This window comes from Pseudochaenichthys georgianus, unplaced genomic scaffold, assembly GCF_902827115.2.
Source record: "Pseudochaenichthys georgianus unplaced genomic scaffold, fPseGeo1.2 scaffold_935_arrow_ctg1, whole genome shotgun sequence".
Lineage (NCBI taxonomy): Eukaryota > Metazoa > Chordata > Actinopteri > Perciformes > Channichthyidae > Pseudochaenichthys > Pseudochaenichthys georgianus.
Window position 1 is genome coordinate 1 of NW_027263463.1, and position 20,287 is coordinate 20,287.

The 20,287-nt window shown below is 45.0% G+C and overlaps 1 protein-coding gene across 1 annotated transcript; it reads right to left on the reverse strand.

Moving 5' to 3' along the window:
- Nucleotides 1–6,003: 6,003 nt before the first annotated feature.
- sycp3 (synaptonemal complex protein 3) lies at nt 6,004–19,345 on the reverse strand (the record flags this gene model as incomplete). Its single annotated transcript, XM_034080196.2, has 6 exons — nt 18,932–19,345; nt 15,774–15,855; nt 15,641–15,675; nt 11,642–11,759; nt 6,554–6,653; nt 6,004–6,102 (listed from the first exon to the last, which is right to left on the reverse strand). Coding segments are annotated over exons 1-6 (558 nt in total), but the record flags the coding sequence as incomplete, so codon positions are not given.
- Nucleotides 19,346–20,287: the final 942 nt, after the last annotated feature.

Genomic DNA, 20,287 nt, shown 5'->3' on the forward strand with positions numbered 1-20,287 from the left:
CCGTCCAGGTGCGCATCATTTTACGTAATTAATCATATATTTTCGATTATAAGGAGTAGAAACATGATTCAGATATCCGCGGAATCGCTGGAAGGGTAGCTTTCCAGCGGTATCTCCTGTGAGACTGTAACCAGGGCACAGCAGCCAATATGTGCGCTCAAAGCAGCTTGACTTTACACTGTGTGGGATTGGTGGATTCGTGTGTCCGTCAAGGAAATCTCGGCCGGCAGCCATCATGGTCTGAAATGACCAATGGACATCGAGAAATCACTAAGGGCCTACCCACCAAGTAAACAAAACATAAACCACGTGTCTCCCATCAGTTTAGGTCTGTGTGGAGAGAGAGAGAGAGAGAGAGAGAGAGAGAGAGAGAGAGAGAGAGAAAATGGCTAAAAAAAACGTTACAGTCGCCGACTTCGCTAGAGATTGTTTCCGCTAGCAGCAGTGAGGATCGAGCCTCAGAACCTGAAGTCTTCGACTCTTCAGAAGAAGAAGAATACAAAGACGACAACAAGGATCCATTTGGACATGGGTAGGTGTAAATATTACAGTATTAGGGTACTGGCAATGTGTGGGGAATACCGCGAAAATGAACAATAGGTTTATTGATATATATTTTGTATCGATAGTCATGAACTTTTTATTCGGACAAAATAGACTCCATTAGCAAACGTTCACTCCGTGTTAACGTTATGTTGGTGTGTAAAGTGAGATTACATGCGTAGAGGATTAAATTCATCCTTTACTCGTCCCACAACGGAGACATTTACAGTGACAAGTTTTTGCCATAGATTTATTTATATGTGTGCCTGTTATTATTTTACCGTCCTGTACAGATGAGACTTTGTAATCAGATGTAGCCTGTGTGTGTGTGTGTGTGTGTGTGTGTGTGTGTGTGTGTGTGTGTGTGTGTGTGTGTGTGTGTGTGTGTGTGTGTGTGTGTGTGTGTGTGTGTGTGAGAGATCGAGAGAGACTCCTTCTCCAACCTCCCAAACTTTCTTTTATGTGTGCATTGTTATTTGTGCTTGAGCAACATTTTACTTGAACTTTATTTCAATGAAATTAGTTGTAATTATTGTCCTACATTTTAATTTGTTTTACAGAGATGTTTCACAGCTGTCTGGGCCTAGTGGCCCACAGGCGGCCTTTATCCAGCAGCCACAACATCCATCTGTGCCGGCCCCCAGGTCAAGATCTACTGTGGCTCAAGGGCCTTCACCAGAGCCATCACCACCAAGGACCAGCAGACCAGCATCACTACAGCTGCCTCCATCTGCGGCTGCCACCAGGTCAAGATGCACCTCAGCACAAAGGCTCCACCACAGCCATCACCTTCAACCCAGCCAGCAAGGAGGTCTCGTGGAGTTCTCGTATAGCACTTGTACACCCCACCCACACAGCAGCCCATGCACCACCACCCCCACCTACACAGCAGCCCATGCACCACCACCCCCCACAGCAGCCCATGCACCACCACCCCCACCCACACAGCAGCCCATGCACCACCACCCCCACCCACACAGCAGCCCATGCACCATCACCCCCACCCACACAGCAGCCCATGCACCATCACCCCCACCTACACAGCAGCCCATGCACCATCACCCCCACAGCAGCCCATGCACCATCACCCCCACAGCAGCCCATGCACCATCACCCACACAGCAGCCCATGCACCATCACCCCCACCTACACAGCAGCCCATGCACCATCACCCCCACCCACACAGCAGCCCATGCACCATCACCCCCACCTACACAGCAAGCCCATGCACCATCACCCCCACAGCAGCCCATGCACCATCACCCCCACCCACACAGCAGCCCATGCACCATCACCCCCACCCACACAGCAGCCCATGCACCACCACCCCCACCTACACAGCAGCCCATGCACCACCACCCCCACAGCAGCCCATGCACCACCACCCCCACCCACACAGCAGCCCATGCACCACCACCCCCACCCACACAGCAGCCCATGCACCATCACCCCCACCCACACAGCAGCCCATGCACCATCACCCCCACCTACACAGCAGCCCATGCACCATCACCCCCACAGCAGCCCATGCACCATCACCCCCACAGCAGCCCATGCACCATCACCCACACAGCAGCCCATGCACCATCACCCCCACCTACACAGCAGCCCATGCACCATCACCCCCACCCACACAGCAGCCCATGCACCATCACCCCCACCTACACAGCAAGCCCATGCACCATCACCCCCACAGCAGCCCATGCACCATCACCCCCACCCACACAGCAGCCCATGCACCATCACCCCCACCCACACAGCAGCCCATGCACCATCACCCCCACCTACACAGCAGCCCATGCACCATCACCCCCACAGCAGCCCATGCACCATCACCCCCACAGCAGCCCATGCACCATCACCCCCACAGCAGCCCATGCACCATCACCCACACAGCAGCCCATGCACCATCACCCCCACCTACACAGCAAGCCCATGCACCATCACCCCCACAGCAGCCCATGCACCATCACCCCCACCCACACAGCAGCCCATGCACCATCACCCCCACCCACACAGCAGCCCATGCACCATCACCCCCACCCACACAGCAGCCAGACCCACTGTCTTGGAAGACAGACAAAGACCTTGACACTGTCTTGACATTTATAATGAATAGTTGGTTGAAAGTTCTGATGTTCAATTTTGTAAATAGTTAGATTTTTCAGTTTCTTATATTTATATAAATAGTTGGTTGAAAAAAAAGGTCGAATGCTCAATTAGTATTTGTACACATCACATGAACCTTGTATGTAATATGAAGTCACTATTCAGTCCTGATGCATCTCAGTCCCTGCTGTGGTGAGAGTAGAGTGATAAACACCTGTTTTAAATGTTAAATGTTAAGCTTTTGAGCTACTCATCTCATCACACAGTGCTCTAAGGTCAGTAATATGCATATATAGCAAGACCAGAGATTGTCCTGAACATTTTGATATGTAACACATGGGGTGCCGTGTTAGAAGAAACACATGTAAAAGGTGATTTAAGAAAACATCGAAAAATCGAGAAAATACCCTTAGACTCCAGAGGGCCAATCAGGTGATTATGTCTGGATGGGAAACATGTTATATAAATAACATGTAACTAGGGATGCAGGGATATTAGGAATTATGACGTCATCCCGATAAACCCGATAACAGTATTAATAGCCCCGATAATATACAATATATTTTTTGGGTACAAAAAAAGAAAAAAATACTGCGGTGTGGGTGGGTTGGGATGAGGGGCGCTTGTTTTTCACTCGGCTCCTCCCGTTTTGCCAGTACTGTGGTGTTAGTGGTTTAGGAAGAGGGGAGTTCTTCACAAATCCAGCGCTCCCTAATACTTCGAACCTGACCAGTCACCTGAAACATCGCCATCGAAGCGTACGAAGACAATAATACAATACAAAGTGTGTGTGTGTGTGTGCGCGCGCGCTGGAGCTATGTGCAACTGAAGGCATATGCTCGAACCGGAGCTGCCTGGACGCTGCAATCATGTTCATGTATCCGAGCTGAGTGTGCTGGCTTCTCCTCCAACGTCCCGCTGTCTGCTTCCTGCATCAAGTCAAGTGCTCGCTGCAATTGTGGCGAAATGTCGCTCCTCTGTTTTCATTGAAACAGCTCCTTATATCCGTTAGCGCAGCTAGCTAGCACCAGATGCTAACAACAACAATGCACGTAAGGTCTCTCGCTCGCTCGGGCCACACACACACACATACACACACACACACACACACACACACACACACACACACACACCCTCCCGGTCCTCCAGATGGCCAGTCGGTGCCTGCCGGTGAGCGTGGAAGTGTGGTCTGCCACAAGCGGGCAGCAGGAGCGGGCTGTCAGCATCAGCTTGTAGATGGTATTTTAAACTCGATGCTCTGAAGCTACGGGGCGGCCGAGGACAAAAATGTGTTAAAATAATTAGTGGCGTACATTTTTTTTAAATCGGTTATCGGTATCGGTTTCAAAAAACCAATATCGTGCATCCCTACATGTAACCACATTAAAATGTACTCAGCGTTACCGGGTCAGAACCAAACACACTGTTAGCTTCTATGCTCTGCAGATCTGGAACAAACGTCCTGAGAACCATCAAAAGGAAGCCTCACCGTGAGGAGCTGCTCGTGCAGCTGTTTGTGAAGGCTTGTTCAGAGCAGAGATGTCCCAAAACTAAAATGACCATGTTCACGTCTGAAAGTCATCCTGAGGACTTAGTTTTGGGTTTAAATGACTCATCATCATGTACGTGTTGCTTCCTTTGGGCTTGTTGTCAGACCTGCTTATTCCTCTCAAAGCAACAGAGTGGGCGCAGTGTCTGATAGCAGCAGCAAGCTAACGAGAGGCTACGTTCAGCTGGTGACTCGGGAGTCGGGACGGAGAACATGTCAGGAGTTTGGAAGTATTATGAAATTGAAAGCGAAGGCAGTGTAACAGCCAGATGCAATGTTTGCAAGGCGGAGGTTCTGCGTGGTGGAAAGAACAGAGCTACGTTCAACACGACCGATCTAATACGCCACCTGAGAAACAAACAACAACAACAACACGGCGAGTACACAGCGGCCACTCGGGTAACGGCACTGAGACAACCGACACTTTCAGAGACTTTCAAAAGGAAAGAGAAACTGCCCCAGAACAGAGAACAGCCAGATAGCTGACTTCATCACGTTGGATGACCAGCCGTTATCTGTTACCTTTGTTTTCTCATTGCATAAAGATCGGATCGGGAAAAATCGGTATCGGCAGATTGTCAAAATCAAATGATCAGAATCGGATCGGGAGCAAAAAAAGGTGATCAGGACATCCCTAGTTCAGAGCAGGGTTTGACCTCGTGAAGCCTCACCTTGAGGAACTGCTCGTGCAGCTGGTTGTGAAGGCTTGCTCAGTAGTGCTGTAGCGAAGTCGTCGACTTCAAAATATCGTCGCCGACATATTTCCGCGTCGACGCGTCGCTACACACGTGGGTGTGTAAACAAAGCAACAAGCAGTTCGCAATCGCACTTCAAACACAATGGAGACTGAAACGGCTACCACCTCCTCCTCACAGGATTGCGCACGAAGCCCTCAAACGAAAACATCTCGCCCTAGGTCTTCAAAAGCATGGGAATATTTTAAAGTTAGTCCAAAACGCAAAGATATTGTCATTTGCAGTCTTTGCCAAATGGAGTTGGCATATCACACGAGCACAACGGCTATGTTGGAACATTTAAAGCGGCAGCTAGCTGTGGTGGCTACCATTAGCAGCTAGCATTTGCTCTCCGATTTTTACATAAAAATGGAATTATGGATTATAAATTCAATCATTTTTTTATATATAGACGTTAACAACCTATGGATTAACCGATTCAGCCGCGTTTCTTCTCGTTTTAATTCCATTGAACACGTCTTTTGATCAGATCGACAGCTACGGTGGTGAGACGATCTCCCTAGAAGCTCTGTAAAGGTACGTGTTGTGATGTCTGTGATGCTTCCCCTGTCCGAGTCCGGATCACTCAGTGATGATATATATACCTACATAATCTGAGTCTCAGCTTTAATCGGATATCTTCTAAGTGCAGCTACGATGAGTAATAAGGGTACTTTTATCTTGAGTTCTGTGCCAATGTCCGTTAGCATTTTTCGCTCATGGGTCATTTAGATGCTTCTTATGAGACTTGTGTTTTGTTTTGGTAAACATGGTTTGTGTCGTCAGTTAGCGGAGATTATTCCCGTTAATCTGGTGTAACACATTAATAGGTTGTTAAATATTAAGATCCCCTGAGACACAGTATCGTGAAACAATTTTTTTTTTACATTACGTTTTTTTTTACATTACGTTTTTTATGAATTGAACAACAGAAAAATAATCGTTAGATTAGTCGACTAATCGATCAAATAATCGCCCGATTAATCGTTTCCCCCCAGCACTAGTGTTCAGAGCAGGGTTTGACCTTGCTCTGAACACTAGTGAGGGTTTGACCTCGTGAAGCCTCACCTTGACGAACTGCTCGTACAGCTCTCGGACCGTCTTCAGCTTCTGGTTCTGCACGACGCGGGCCTGCTGCAGGATCTTCTGCTGCTGCCTGAACAGATTCTGCAGAGAGAACACACAGAGTCTCAGAGCATCAAACCGGAGGAGGAGGAGGAGGAGGAGGAGGAGGAGGAGGTAGAAGAGGAGGAGGAGGAGGAGGAAGTGGAGGAGGAGGAGGAGGTAGAAGAGGAGGAGGAGGAGGAGGAAGTAGGAGGAGGAGTAAGAGGAGGAGGAAGTAGGAGAGGAGGAGGAGGAGGAGGAGGAGGAGGAAGTAGGAGGAGGAGTAAGAGGAGGAGGAAGTGGAAGAGGAGGAGGAGGAGGAGGAGGAGGAGGAGGAGGAGGAGGAGGAGGAGGAGGAGGAGGAGGAGGAGGAGGGAAGAGGAGGAGGAGGAGGTAGTGGAGGAGGAGGAGGAGGAGGAGGAGGAGGTAGAAGAGGAGGAGGAGGAGGAGGAGGAGGAGGAGGAGGAGGAGGAGGAGGAGGAGGAGGAGGAGGAGGAGGAGGAGGTGGACCCACGTTGAGTTTCTCCTCCTGCTCCTCGGCTCGCTGGGCCTCCGTCTCCCACTGCTGCAGCGCCGAGGACACCTGCTGAGAATACTGCTGAGTCATCTTCTGCCTGCACACACACACACACACACACACACACACACACACACACACACACACACACACACACACACACACACACAGACACACACACACACACACAGATTAAATAACAACAACATGATTAGGCTGAACCTGGAGAAACTGAGATTACAAATCAACAGATCTGAATGAAGGTTATTATGAATGTGAATTCATATCAGATTCAGAAATAGTTTTCTGTTCCAGTAAATAATACAATTGAATAAGTAAAAACTAAAATACTTTATAAAACGGACAAGTCAAATCAAGCAATCTGATTGGCTCTTAGCCGTGATATGAGCGTATATCACGGGTAGAATTGTCGTTACTTTTCTCAACAAGTGAGTATCCCTCCGCGTCTGAGAAACAGCTACAACCGTTACGTCCGTTACGAAACTAACAAACAAAGCTCAAGATGGAAACATGTCAGGTTACTTGGACCTCCGGGGGGTCTCACAGTGGAGGAGAGGATTGAGCAGTGCCTATCCTAAACGAGGACATGCAGAGCTACGTGAAGAGCAGGCGGACCAACTGGGAAAGTAGAACCATTCAAAAGCTTTCTGACGGGGTCTTGAAACAAAGCAGAGACCTGATGAGCGTGAGCGGCCACAGAAAGCTCTCTCCAGAGCTGCTGGAAGCCGAGTCTCGGGACCGGAGAAAGTGGAGCAGTATTCTCTCCACGCCGAGCAGCAGCCAGAACAACCTCAACCAGAGTTGGGTGTGACGCGTTACTGTAATAATATTACTTGTCGGTAACGGAGTAGTGTAACGCGCTACTTTTATAATTCAGTAATCACACTACAGTTACTAACATCGCCCCGACACGCGTTACTTCGTTACTTTCTAAAATCAGTCATAATTAGGGTTGCCAGAAACTGACCATGATCAAAATCGATTATTCGGCAGCCCTGGCGAATAATAATCGATTATTCGACCGAGTACTACTATTACTATTATTAGCATATATATATTTATTAGTGCTGTCAAAGTTATCGCGTTAACGGCGGTAATTAATTTTTTGAATTAATTGCGTTAAAATATTTAACGCATTTAACGCATGTGCAGAATGGCCCGCCCCATACGTGCCACCAGTGGCAGCGCCAGGGTGTGGCTGGGGTAGGCTGCACCCATACCAAGAAGTGGCTTAGCCCCACCATGACACATGATGTTAAAGTAAGCAAAATAAAGTCTGCCAACTGGCGGAGTAAAACACAGACAGCAGTTAGTCAGATTGATTTCAGTAGCCACGGTTTGAAAACTTTTGTCACGTAGTGATCGTCTTCTCAATAGAACATCTTTGATAACGGCGTGGTGTTGTTGCAGGAAGTCCCGACGCAGAATACTCTTGCTGTAGTTCAGGGCAGAGCCATATAATAGTAATAATATGGCTCTGGTACAGGGGTGCACATAACTGGTACGCAGGTTATGTGGTAATCTGAAATGCGTACCGTCACTTGTGTCACAAAGCGCATTTGCGTACCGACGTACTTGTGAAGCTTTTCCAGAAGGCTAACCGCCTTCTGGAAAAGCTTCACAAGTACGTCGGTACGCAAATCTAACCGATCCCCGGACGACAGAGTCGGTCTCCGTGTGCACAGACAGAGCTGCTGTTAACGTCGGTCTGTACAACGGAACTGTGCCAAAACTACGCCAACCGGCTGCGGAGGGAGACCCCCCCCTTCACTGGAGAACTGCGCTAAAACAGCTGATCACAACGTTCACGCCCCCCCCCCCCCCTCTGTCGTGTGATAGGTGTGTGGGTAGTCTTTCATTTTGACATGCAGAAAAATGTTATAATAAACATAGATACTGTGTTAAATGAATATATCCGCCTTCTTTCATTTATCTTTCCATTCCCAACAATATACATAAATAAATGGCATATTTTGGACATAGTTCGAATGGTGATTAATCTGATTAATACATTTTTAAGCTGTGATTAATCTGATTAAACATTTTAATCGTTTGACAGCCCTAATATTTATATATATTTTGGTTGAAACTAAGCCATAAAAAAAATATATAAATAAATAAAATCGATTTTTAAAAATAATATTCGATTATGGAGACTGTAGCGAATATTCGAATAATCGCTGGCATCTCTAGTCATAATCAAACCTCAACAAACACCTGCAAAGAACACATGCTAAGGTGAAGCTAACGCACAGCTATTTGTTGTTTGTTTATATCAGTCTGTTCTTCTTCTCTGTTTTCCGGTTGTTGCCTGTTTTGAATGACGAATACACACTACCGCCGCCTGCTGGTGAGGAGAGTTATTGCCACTCACGCATGCGCAGTTCGTACGTGCTCGGCTGAAGTCTTTGCGGTGTCTGGTTCCAGTGCGACACATGGCCAACACGCAGGAGAACACGCTGACGCAAAACAGCATGAGCAGAGACAGACTGCGCAAAATATACAGATAGGAGGAGACAGAGGACAGCCACGGTCAGATAGGAGGAGACAGAGGACAGCCACGGTCAGATAGCGGGAGACAGAGGACAGCCACGGTCAGATAGCGGGAGACAGAGGACAGCCACGGTCAGATAGCAGGAGACAGAGGACAGCCACGGTCAGATAGCGGGAGACAGAGGACAGCCACGGTCAGATAGCGGGAGACAGAGGACAGCCACGGTCAGATAGCGGGAGACAGAGGACAGCCACGTCAGATAGCGGGAGACAGAGGACAGCCACGGTCAGATAGCGGGAGACAGAGGACAGCCACGGTCAGATAGCGGGAGACAGAGGACAGCCACGGTCAGATAGCGGGAGACAGAGGACAGCCACGTCAGATAGCGGGAGACAGAGGACAGCCACGGTCAGATAGCGGGAGACAGAGGACAGCCACGGTCAGATAGCGGGAGACAGAGGACAGCCACGGTCAGATAGCGGGAGACAGAGGACAGCCACGGTCAGATAGCGGGAGACAGAGGACAGCCACGGTCAGATAGCGGGAGACAGAGGACAGCCACGGTCAGATAGCGGGAGACAGAGGACAGCCACGGTCAGATAGCGGGAGACAGAGGACAGCCACGGTCAGATAGCGGGAGACAGAGGACAGCCACGGTCAGATAGCGGGAGACAGAGGACAGCCACGGTCAGATAGCGGGAGACAGAGGACAGCCACGGTCAGATAGCGGGAGACAGAGGACAGCCACGGTCAGATAGCGGGAGACAGAGGACAGCCACGGTCAGATAGCGGGAGACAGAGGACAGCCACGGTCAGATAGCGGGAGACAGAGGACAGCCACGGTCAGATAGCGGGAGACAGAGGACAGCCACGGTCAGATAGCGGGAGACAGAGGACAGCCACGGTCAGATAGCAGGAGACAGAGGACAGCCACGGTCAGATAGCAGGAGACAGAGGACAGCCACGGTCAGATAGCAGGAGACAGAGGACAGCCACGGTCAGATAGCAGGAGACAGAGGACAGCCACGGTCAGATAGCGGGAGACAGAGGACAGCCACGGTCAGATAGCGGGAGACAGAGGACAGCCACGGTCAGATAGCGGGAGACAGAGGACAGCCACGGTCAGATAGCGGGAGACAGAGGACAGCCACGGTCAGATAGCAGGAGACAGAGGACAGCCACGGTCAGATAGCAGGAGACAGAGGACAGCCACGTCAGATAGCAGGAGACAGAGGACAGCCACGGTCAGATAGCAGGAGACAGAGGACAGCCACGGTCAGATAGGAAAACATTCAGGATCTGGATCAGTCTTATGCGACAATGGAAACTGAACTAAAGAGAACATTGGAAACTTTAGCAGTCTGCGTGATCTGCATGCAGGGAGGGGCGGGCTGCGAGTAAAGTAACGAGTTACTTTATGTAGAGAGTAACGAAGTAGTGTAATATATTACTTTTTTAAAAAGTAATATATTACAACCACCTCGTTGTTTCGTGCAGAAGGCAACGGAGGGACTATTTTAATTTGAACATCATTATTTACTAATAAAAACTATTTAAATTAGAGTGTGTATTCTTCTTTCATATTGCCACACGTGGTAACCGTTTGATAAAAGCAACAGCTCACTTCAGGCCGTGATATATGCTCAGTATATCACGGCAAAGGGGGTTGAACCACGCCCCCTAGCCGTGATATAATGACCATATACCACGGCCTGTCGTGAGCTATTGCTTAAGTATAAACATAAGAATTAAGAATGTGCAAAAAAACATAAATAAAATGAAAATGTCGAATAAAAGATCCATTAAAATTAGAGCCGGGACTCGATTAAAAAAATTAATCTAATTAATTAGAGGCTTTGTAATTAATTAATCGAAATTAATCGCATTTTTAATCAAATATACATATCTGACCTGAGAACAGTGAGAAGCAGTTTCACATGGATGTGACTCCAAGTGGTCTACAGTCGAGTGCAGTCCAGTGAGCCAGGGATCTGGTTATTCTCTCAGACGTGGACTCACTTATCCTGGCTCTGAAACCAGTCGTCTGGTTGAGTGTGGGTTGGGTCAGGGTGTGGTTCCTTGCACTCGGAGTCGGGCTAACGTCCACGCTAGCTGCTACATGCTAGCTGCTACATGCTAGCTGCTACATGCTTTGCATTTAGGTGATACTTTAGGCTTGATGAGCTGCGGCTCTTGTCGACGCTTCCATCCGTCCGTTTTTCAAAACAAAATGTCCCATCCACGGGGCCGACCAAAGCGTCTCATCAGCTTGTTCGTTCATGTTTGACTATTGTTCACCGTGGTTTGTTGTTGTTTGAAGTCCCATGCTGAAGTCATGAACGTTAGTTGGTGCTCCAGTATAATCGGTACGCCTGAAACTCATCCAGTGAGAAACGTTCCGCTGTGCAAAAATAAGTGCGATTAAAATGCGTTAATTTTTTTAACGCGTTAATTTTTGTGTAATTAATTAATCTTAATTAACGCGTTAAAGTCCCGGCCCTAATTAAAATAGAACAACATGTTACTTGCAGTGCAGGTTGTTTAATTTCTGTGTTAGTTGTGTGTCTGACCTCTGGGAGCTGTAGCTGTTCCACAGGGTCTCCAGTTTGTGCTGACTCCCCTTCATGTAGTTCTTGGTCAGACTCTCCAGACGTTTCTTCTTGGCCTGCATCACCTTGCTGATGTCGGCTGCAAGCACAACAACAACACTGCATATGTTTTCCTCGCACCAAGGAGGGTTGATCAAACCATCATTTATAATCATTAGGGGTGGGGGGATTAATCCATACGGCTTAGTATCGCCATACCTTGCGTGGAGATATTGTATTGATAGACGGACGCCAAGTATCGATATTTTATAGTCGTATATAAAACAGGAAGTTACGTTAAGACATCTCAGGTTCACAGAGCACACATTGGGTTATTCACAAACGCTTCATATTGAGGATACATGTTTTAACCAGGGAGGGAAGACGGACACGGATATGAGCCGTGTGATCAGCAATATCGCAATATATCGTATCGCAATACTTAGCATATTGTAGAATCGCAATACTATCGCATCGTGGCTTAAGTATCGTGATAGTATCGTAGCTTGAGGCTGCGGCCAAACGAGGACGAAAACGGCTAAACGCATAGGACTAACGCAAACAAGCTTCCGTCCACACGCAATATTCACCGGATAGTGTCTGTCCACACGAGACCGCTCCGTTTAGCTCCAACCGCTGGAGAAGCTGCAGTACATATGCCGAGCCTGTAGGTGGCGCTGTAACTTCCTCCACAAAAGCAGAAGAAGCATGGTTGTCATGGTTGCCCTTCTGTTTATTCTCCGCGGTGGGGGCCGAGGGAACCGGGCAGAGTGTTTCGCCAGTCAACGTGTATTAAAGTTTAAATCTTCCGGACAAAATGATAAAAGTGCCGGTCAAAGGTCTTCTTTGTTATTTATTGAGCTTTAAAACAAATGAATAACGACTCTATATAATATAATAATAAAATACACGGAGCCTCTCTTTTTCCTCCCTCTCTTCGGACAGCGCCAGTGTCTGTCTCATGCAGCAGCTGATCCGGTAACGAGTGACCCGGCCGACAGTAAAGATAAACATATTTATAACTAGTTTAGTTTGAGAGGTAATTAAAATAGCTAAGGGCGATGATCTGACTTGAAGTGCGTGTGTTGCTGCAGCGGGAGGAGCTGCAGGTGAGCAGAGCTGCCTGTCTCCGTCCTGTCGGATTAGGCTTCACTCGCGTTTATGTCCATATCGAGAGAAAGATAAATAATCTGAATTCAGTGTGCAGTTTACTTTGACGCGGCGAAACACTTCAGCAATGGCGCGGGGTAAGCGGAGGTGAGCAGAAGAGGTGGGGAGAGGCGGGGCTATTGCGCAATCACTATCAGTGATCTGAAAATGTTCGGATAGGGCGCACACACGGAGCCGTTGGACCCCCCAGAGAGTTGCGTATGGCGGTCTATCCACCTTGGGACCCGTTATTGTTTCCTCAGTCGTTTAGTGCCGTATTCGGTCGTCCTCGTGTGGCCGAACGGTCTATATGACACTAAACAGTAACGCAAACGGCCGTTTTTGTCCTCGTGTGGCTGAAGCCTAAGTATCGTGATAGTATCGCATCATGGCTTAAGTATCGTTTTGTGGCTTAAGTATCGTTTGGTGCCTTAAGTATCGTATTGTGGCTTAAGTATCACGATAGTATCGTATCGTGGCTTAAGTATCGTATTGTGGCTTAAGTATCACGATAGTATCGTAGCTTAAGTATCGCGATAGTATCGTATTGTGGCTCAAGTATCACGATAGTATCGTATCGTGGCTTAAGTATCGTGATAGTATCGTAGCGTAAGTATCGTAGCTTAAGTATCGTGATAGTATCGCATCGTGGCTTAAGTATCGTGATAGTATCGTAGCTTAAGTATCGTGATAGTATCGCACCGTGGCTTAAGTATCGTATTGTGGCTTAAGTATCGTGATAGTATTATATCGTGGCTTAAGTATCGCGATAGTATCGTATTGTGGCTTAAGTATCGCGATAGTATCGCATCGTGGCTTAAGTATCGTGATAGTATCGTAGCTTAAGTAGCGCGATAGTATCGCATCGTGGCTTAAGTATTGTATTGTGGCTTAAGTATCGTGATAGTATTATATCGTGGCTTAAGTATCGCGATAGTATCGTATTGTGGCTTAAGTATCGCGATAGTATTATATCGTGGCTTAAGTATTGTGATAGTATCGTATTGTGGCTTAAGTATCGCGATAGTATCATATTGTGGCTTAAGTATCGCGATAGTATTATATCGTGGCTTAAGTAACGTGATAGTATTGTGGCTTAAGTATCGTGATAGTATCGTATCGTGGCTTAAGTAGCGCGATAGTATTGCATCGTGGCTTAAGTATTGTATTGTGGCTTAAGTATCGTGATAGTATTATATCGTGGCTTAAGTATTGTGATAGTATCGTATTGTGGCTTAAGTATCGCGATAGTATCGTATTGTGGCTTAAGTATCGCGATAGTATTATATCGTGGCTTAAGTATTGTGATAGTATCGTATTGTGGCTTAAGTATCGCGATAGTATCGTATTGTGGCTTAAGTATCGCGATAGTATTATATCGTGGCTTAAGTATTGTGATAGTATCGTATTGTGGCTTAAGTATCGTGATAGTATTGCATCGTGGCTTAAGTATTGTATCGTGGCTTAAGTATCGTGATAGTATTATATCGTGGCTTAAGTATCGCGATAGTATCGTATTGTGGCTTAAGTATCGCGATAGTATTATATCGTGGCTTAAGTATTGCGATAGTATCATATTGTGGCTTAAGTAGCGCGATAGTATCGTATTGTGGCTTAAGTATCGTGATAGTATCGTATTGTGGCTTAAGTATCGTGATAGTATTGCATCGTGGCTTAAGTATTGTATCGTGGCTTAAGTATCGCGATAGTATCGTATTGTGGCTTAAGTATCGTGATAGTATTGTGGCTTAAGTATCGTGATAGTATCGTATTGTGGCTTAAGTATCGTGATAGTATTGTGGCTTCAGTATCGTGATAGTATCGCATTGTGGCTTAAGTATCGTGATAGTATTGTGGCTTCAGTATCGTGATAGTATCGTATTGTGGCTTAAGTATCGCGATAGTATCGTATTGTGGCTTAAGTATCGTGATAGTATCGTATTGTGGCTTAAGTATCGTGATAGTATTGTGGCTTAAGTATCGTGATAGTATCGTATTGTGTCTTAAGTATCGCGATAGTATCGTATTGTGGCTTAAGTATCGTGATAGTATCGTATTGTGGCTTAAGTATCGTGATAGTATCGTATTGTGGCTTAAGTATCGTGATAGTATCGTGGCTTAAGTATTGTGATAGTATCGTATTGTGGCTTAAGTATCGCGATAGTATCGTATCGTGGCTTAAGTATCGCGATAGTATCGTATTGTGGCTTAAGTATCGTGATAGTATCGTATTGTGGCTTAAGTATCGTGATAGTATCGTGGCTTAAGTATTGTGATAGTATCGTATTGTGGCTTAAGTATCGCGATAGTATCGTATCGTGGCTTAAGTATCGTGATAGTATCGTATTGTGGCTTAAGTATCGTGATAGTATCGTGGCTTAAGTATTGTGATAGTATCGTATTGTGGCTTAAGTATCGCGATAGTATCGTATCGTGGCTTAAGTATCGCGATAGTATCGTATTGTGGCTTAAGTATCGTATTGTGGCTTAAGTATCGCGATAGTATCGTATTGTGGCTTAAGTATCGTGATAGTATCGTATTGTGGCTTAAGTATCGTGATAGTATCGTGGCTTAAGTATTGTGATAGTATCGTATTGTGGCTTAAGTATCGCGATAGTATCGTATCGTGGCTTAAGTATCGCGATAGTATCGTATTGTGGCTTAAGTATCGCGATAGTATCGTATCGTGGCTTAAGTATCGTGATAGAGAGAGAGAGAGAGGGTAACTCGTGGTTCTTTTGTGAAAGAGTAAGTGGACAGGACCGAGCGTCCCCGCTACATCGCTACCTGAACCGGAGTAAAGACTCACACACCTGCACAGCGCTGCTTACCTCCGAATCTCTCCAACATGTTATGAACCTCGTTTCTGAAAGTGTGGAAAGAGAAATGTAACTTGGTTAACTAATCCTACATCAGTGTTGAGGACATGTGGAATCAGTGAGGCAGTTTATAATGCAGTGTTACCCCACAGCGGCTGTGGCCCCCTCCTCATCGAAGTCCTCTGCTGGTCTCTTCTTGGCCAACTTGTCCACAGCTGGAGTTTCATCTGCGACATCAACAACGACTTCTGAACACTTTAATGATCAATCCTTATAAAACATATCATATATATCAGGGAGGCAAACTCATCAGGTATGGAAAAGGTGACGAGGACCCGAGCCCCCGACCCCACGGAATATCGGCTTTAAAATGAGGAATAACAGGATGTTAGCCGTCAGAACAACTAAAGCAGGTAGTAAGAACAGAAACGCCAAAGAGTCGCATCTAATAGAAATATATAAAAGCATTTATTTTAATTGTGTAGCAGTCAGTTTATCATTCTGGCTGTTGGGCATTTTGAAATGTATTGTCATGCCTCTGTGCAAGGCTGAGTCTTTCTATCTGTAAAGCCACTGGTGTAAAGTAACTAAGTTCATAAACTCAAGTACTACTTGGGTACAATTTTGAGATACTTGTACTTTATTGAAGTATTTCAATGTTTTGCTACTTTGTTCTTCTCCTCCTCTACAGTTCAGAGGTACATATGGTGTACTTGTACTCCACTACATGTACTTAATCCCTTTAGTTACTTCACAGATGTGGATGAATGATGGTAAATATAATCAAGTGTTGAATCAGACTTTAGTTCCACCTGGAGTGAATCCACCAGCTACCCTGCAGTCTACAAAGTACTTCAGACTAGCTGCACCTTCACCAGCTACCCTGCAATCTACAAAGTACTTCAGACTAGCTGCACCTTCACCAGCTACCCTGCAGTCTACAAGTACTTCAGACTAGCTGCACCTTCACCAGCTACCCTGCAGTCTACAAAGTACTTCAGACTAGCTGCACCTTCACCAGCTACCCTGCAGTCTACAAAGTACTTCAGACTAGCTGCACCTTCACCAGCTACCCTGCAGTCTACAAAGTACTTCAGACTAGCTGCACCTTCACCAGCTACCCTGCAGTCTACAAAGTACTTCAGACTAGCTGCACCTTCACCAGCTACCCTGCAGTCTACAAAGTACTTCAGACTAGCTGCACCTTCACCAGCTACCCTGCAGTCTACAAAGTACTTCAGACTAGCTGCACCTTCATCAGCTTTGAGAACACTTTCATGATCAATCATTATAAACATATCATATATTATTCTGAAATGGACCAATCTGCACAACGACTACTTTCACTGTCTTTCACTATATTTTGATGAGAATACTTTCTACTTTCACTTGAGGAACATTCTGAATGCAGGACTTTTACTGTAACGGAGTATTCCTACACTCTGGTACTTCTACTTTTACTCAAGTACAAGATCTGAGTACTTCTACTTTTACTCAAGAACAAGATCTGAGTACTTCTACTTTTACTCAAGTACAATATCTGAATACTTCTACTTTTACTCAAGAACAAGATCTGAGTACTTCTACTTTTACTCAAGAACAAGATCTGAGTATTTCTACTTTTACTCAAGATAAGATCTGAGTACTTCTACTTTTACTCAAGTACAAGATCTGAGTACTTCTACTTTTACTCAAGTACATCTGAGTACTTCTACTTTTACTCAAGTACAATATCTGAATACTTCTACTTTTACTCAAGAACAAGATCTGAGTACTTCTACTTTTACTCAAGTACAATATCTGAATACTTCTACTTTTACTCAAGAACAAGATCTGAGTACTTCTACTTTTACTACAAGAACAAATCTGAGTATTTCTACTTTTACTCAAGAATAAGATCTGGAGTACTTCTACTTTTACTCAAGTACAAGATCTGAGTACTTCTACTCTTTACTCAAGTACAATATCTGAGTACTTCTACTTTTACTACAAGATCTAAGTTCAGGGCTGCCAACACTCACGCATTGAGCGTGAGAGTTATGAACCATATCTTCACGCACTCACGCCACACTTGCATTTCCTCCACGCTAAGTTTTGGGTCCAAAATAAATGTATATAAAATAAAGTGAAGGAACAGCAAACCGAGCAGGAGTACGAAATGAGACGGTCTTCTGGCCTTAGTTCAGTAAAGTTGGAACGATATTGGGAGATTCTGATTTCCCGGATCAATAACTCATGAACAAAACGTGTATTCAGACACAAAGGACGGTTCCTGAGTGCCGTTGGTGAGGTTGACAACGAACTACATTCACATTTTGATTAAAAAGAAAGCCAATACGCGCCGTCCTCCGAGCTGGACCCACATCACATCGGTCTCTCTCCGCAGCCGCAGAAGAACCGAGGTGCTCAGGGGCCGTGTGCAAAGTGCAGACTCCCCAAAAAAGAGAATACAATAACATTCAATCGCTATTATACAGCTTATTAAACTCACCACACACATTCAATAGTCTCCTGTGTGTCAGACTACAGCAGGGAGTTTGGAAAGAATATGCTTTTGAATAATTTTGGGGAATATTTATAAAATCTTCAATAATATGTGCATCAGCCTCAACATCTTTACTATTATACAGTATATTTCTACCAAACTCACTATTTGCATTGTTGCTGTTTAGCATCTGGTTAGCTAGAGCTGTTGTCTAAAGCAAGGAGGGAGAGCTCTGTCCTGTCAGACTGAGAGAGGGAAGGGACTCTGTTTAGATAGTTCACTTTAGGCTGGTTATCTCAGTGGCTCTCAAACGCGTTGGTACCATTTTATGAGAATAAATGAAAAACAGTTATGAAATACTATATGACAGTAAAACAAGAATACAGTTTAAAAGGGGAGTGATTTGTAAAATATCCATAAAGAAAATAAAATCTGTTTACCATAAATTCATTTTGCTCTCAAAATGCACCAGGTTGATGGCAATTTAACTTCAATATTAAAAAATGGAAAACTTATAAAATCGCACTTTACCTCTGCTTACACCTATATGCCATGTTATATGCTGTGAGCTGATTGTCGAGCCTTCATTGTAGAGTCGCGGGTACTAACCTTCCTCTGGAGCGCCCGGTACATTAATGGGAAACTTTTACTGAAGTATAAGCTCTGAGTACTTCTACTCTTACTGAAGTACTGTATCTGAGTACTTCTACTTTCACTGAAGTACTGTATCTGAGTACTTCTACCACCTGTGGTGAAATACCTGAACATAGTACTTGTACAGTAACATCATGTATTACATGTACCTAGCAACATCTTACCTTCCCTGGCATCATCCTCTGAGCCGAACAGGCCCTTCTTTTCCTCCTCAGTAAAATCAAACACTTTGTTATCCAGTTTATCTTCTGGGTGTTTCTTCTTCATCTGTCTTCTCCCGGTTGCCATTCTTCAGTCCTGTTTTTAGTTAACCAAACCTGATCAGGAACAATGGATTCCTGCTAATGCTAACTGTTAGCTAATGCTAGTTTAGCTGTCAATGCTGACGGATTAGCCTCTGTCTGTTAAATATAATTAACAAACGGACACAACTTACATTCAGATCAGTTGTTGAATCAGGCGGAGCTATTAAAGGTTTAAGCATAAGTGTTTGGTTCTGGGTGAAGCTATTTCCAAAGTGTTTCAACTCCGAGCAGAAGGAGCAGAAGCTAATGAAGCTAATGAGGGGTCGACTGTTTCCCGCCACTAGCAGACCGAGAGGACCCGGATTAACATCCAAGCACACTGTAAAAAATACTTTGTTTCAACATCAACCCTATGGTTTCAACACAAAGTCCTGTTTGATAAGGCTGTAACATTACCACACTGTAAAAAATACTTACTTTACCACATACAGTAGCAGTCAAAGGTTGGACACACACCTTCTCATTCAATGGTTTTTGTTTATTTTAATTTTGTTCTACTTTGTAGATTAATACTGAAGACAACAAAACTATGAAAGAACACATATGGAATTATCTAGTCAACAAAAAAGTGTTAAAAATCCGAGATATGATATAAATATATATCATATTCTGGATCTGAAACACTTTTTGTTTACTTGAGATAATTCCACGTGTTCTTTTATAGTTTTGATGTCTTCAGTATTAATCTACAATCTAGAAAAAAAGTATCATAAATAAAAACTTTGATTGAGAAGGTGTGTAACTTTTGACTGGTAATACATATCATTATTTTCTTTATGGATTAATCTGCTGATTATTTTCTCCATGAATCCGTTGATTGTTTGGTTGTTTCTCTGCTCTGGTTTCAGACAGAGGGTGAACAGAATGCAGGCAGTATGAGAGAAATAAAGAGAGAGGAATCTTTAAAGTAGAGACCAGTGGCGGTCGGCCCATACACTCTAAGAAATGAAATATGGATGTTGTTTGCATTAATTGCTTTTTTTATATTGAAACTACTAAGTAACTAATACTACTACTTTTTACAATTAAATCAAGAGACTTTAACTGCGTTTATGTAAAAGTTCAAAGTTTTGGGATTACATTAGCATGTTGTGTTGTATTTAAATGGTAAAGTTATTTAAAACACACTGATTGTCCCAAAGTTCTTGCCGTACTTTCTCAGCACATGCGCTGTAAGACCGGGGACATGCGTCATTGGATCCTGTGACTGTGAGA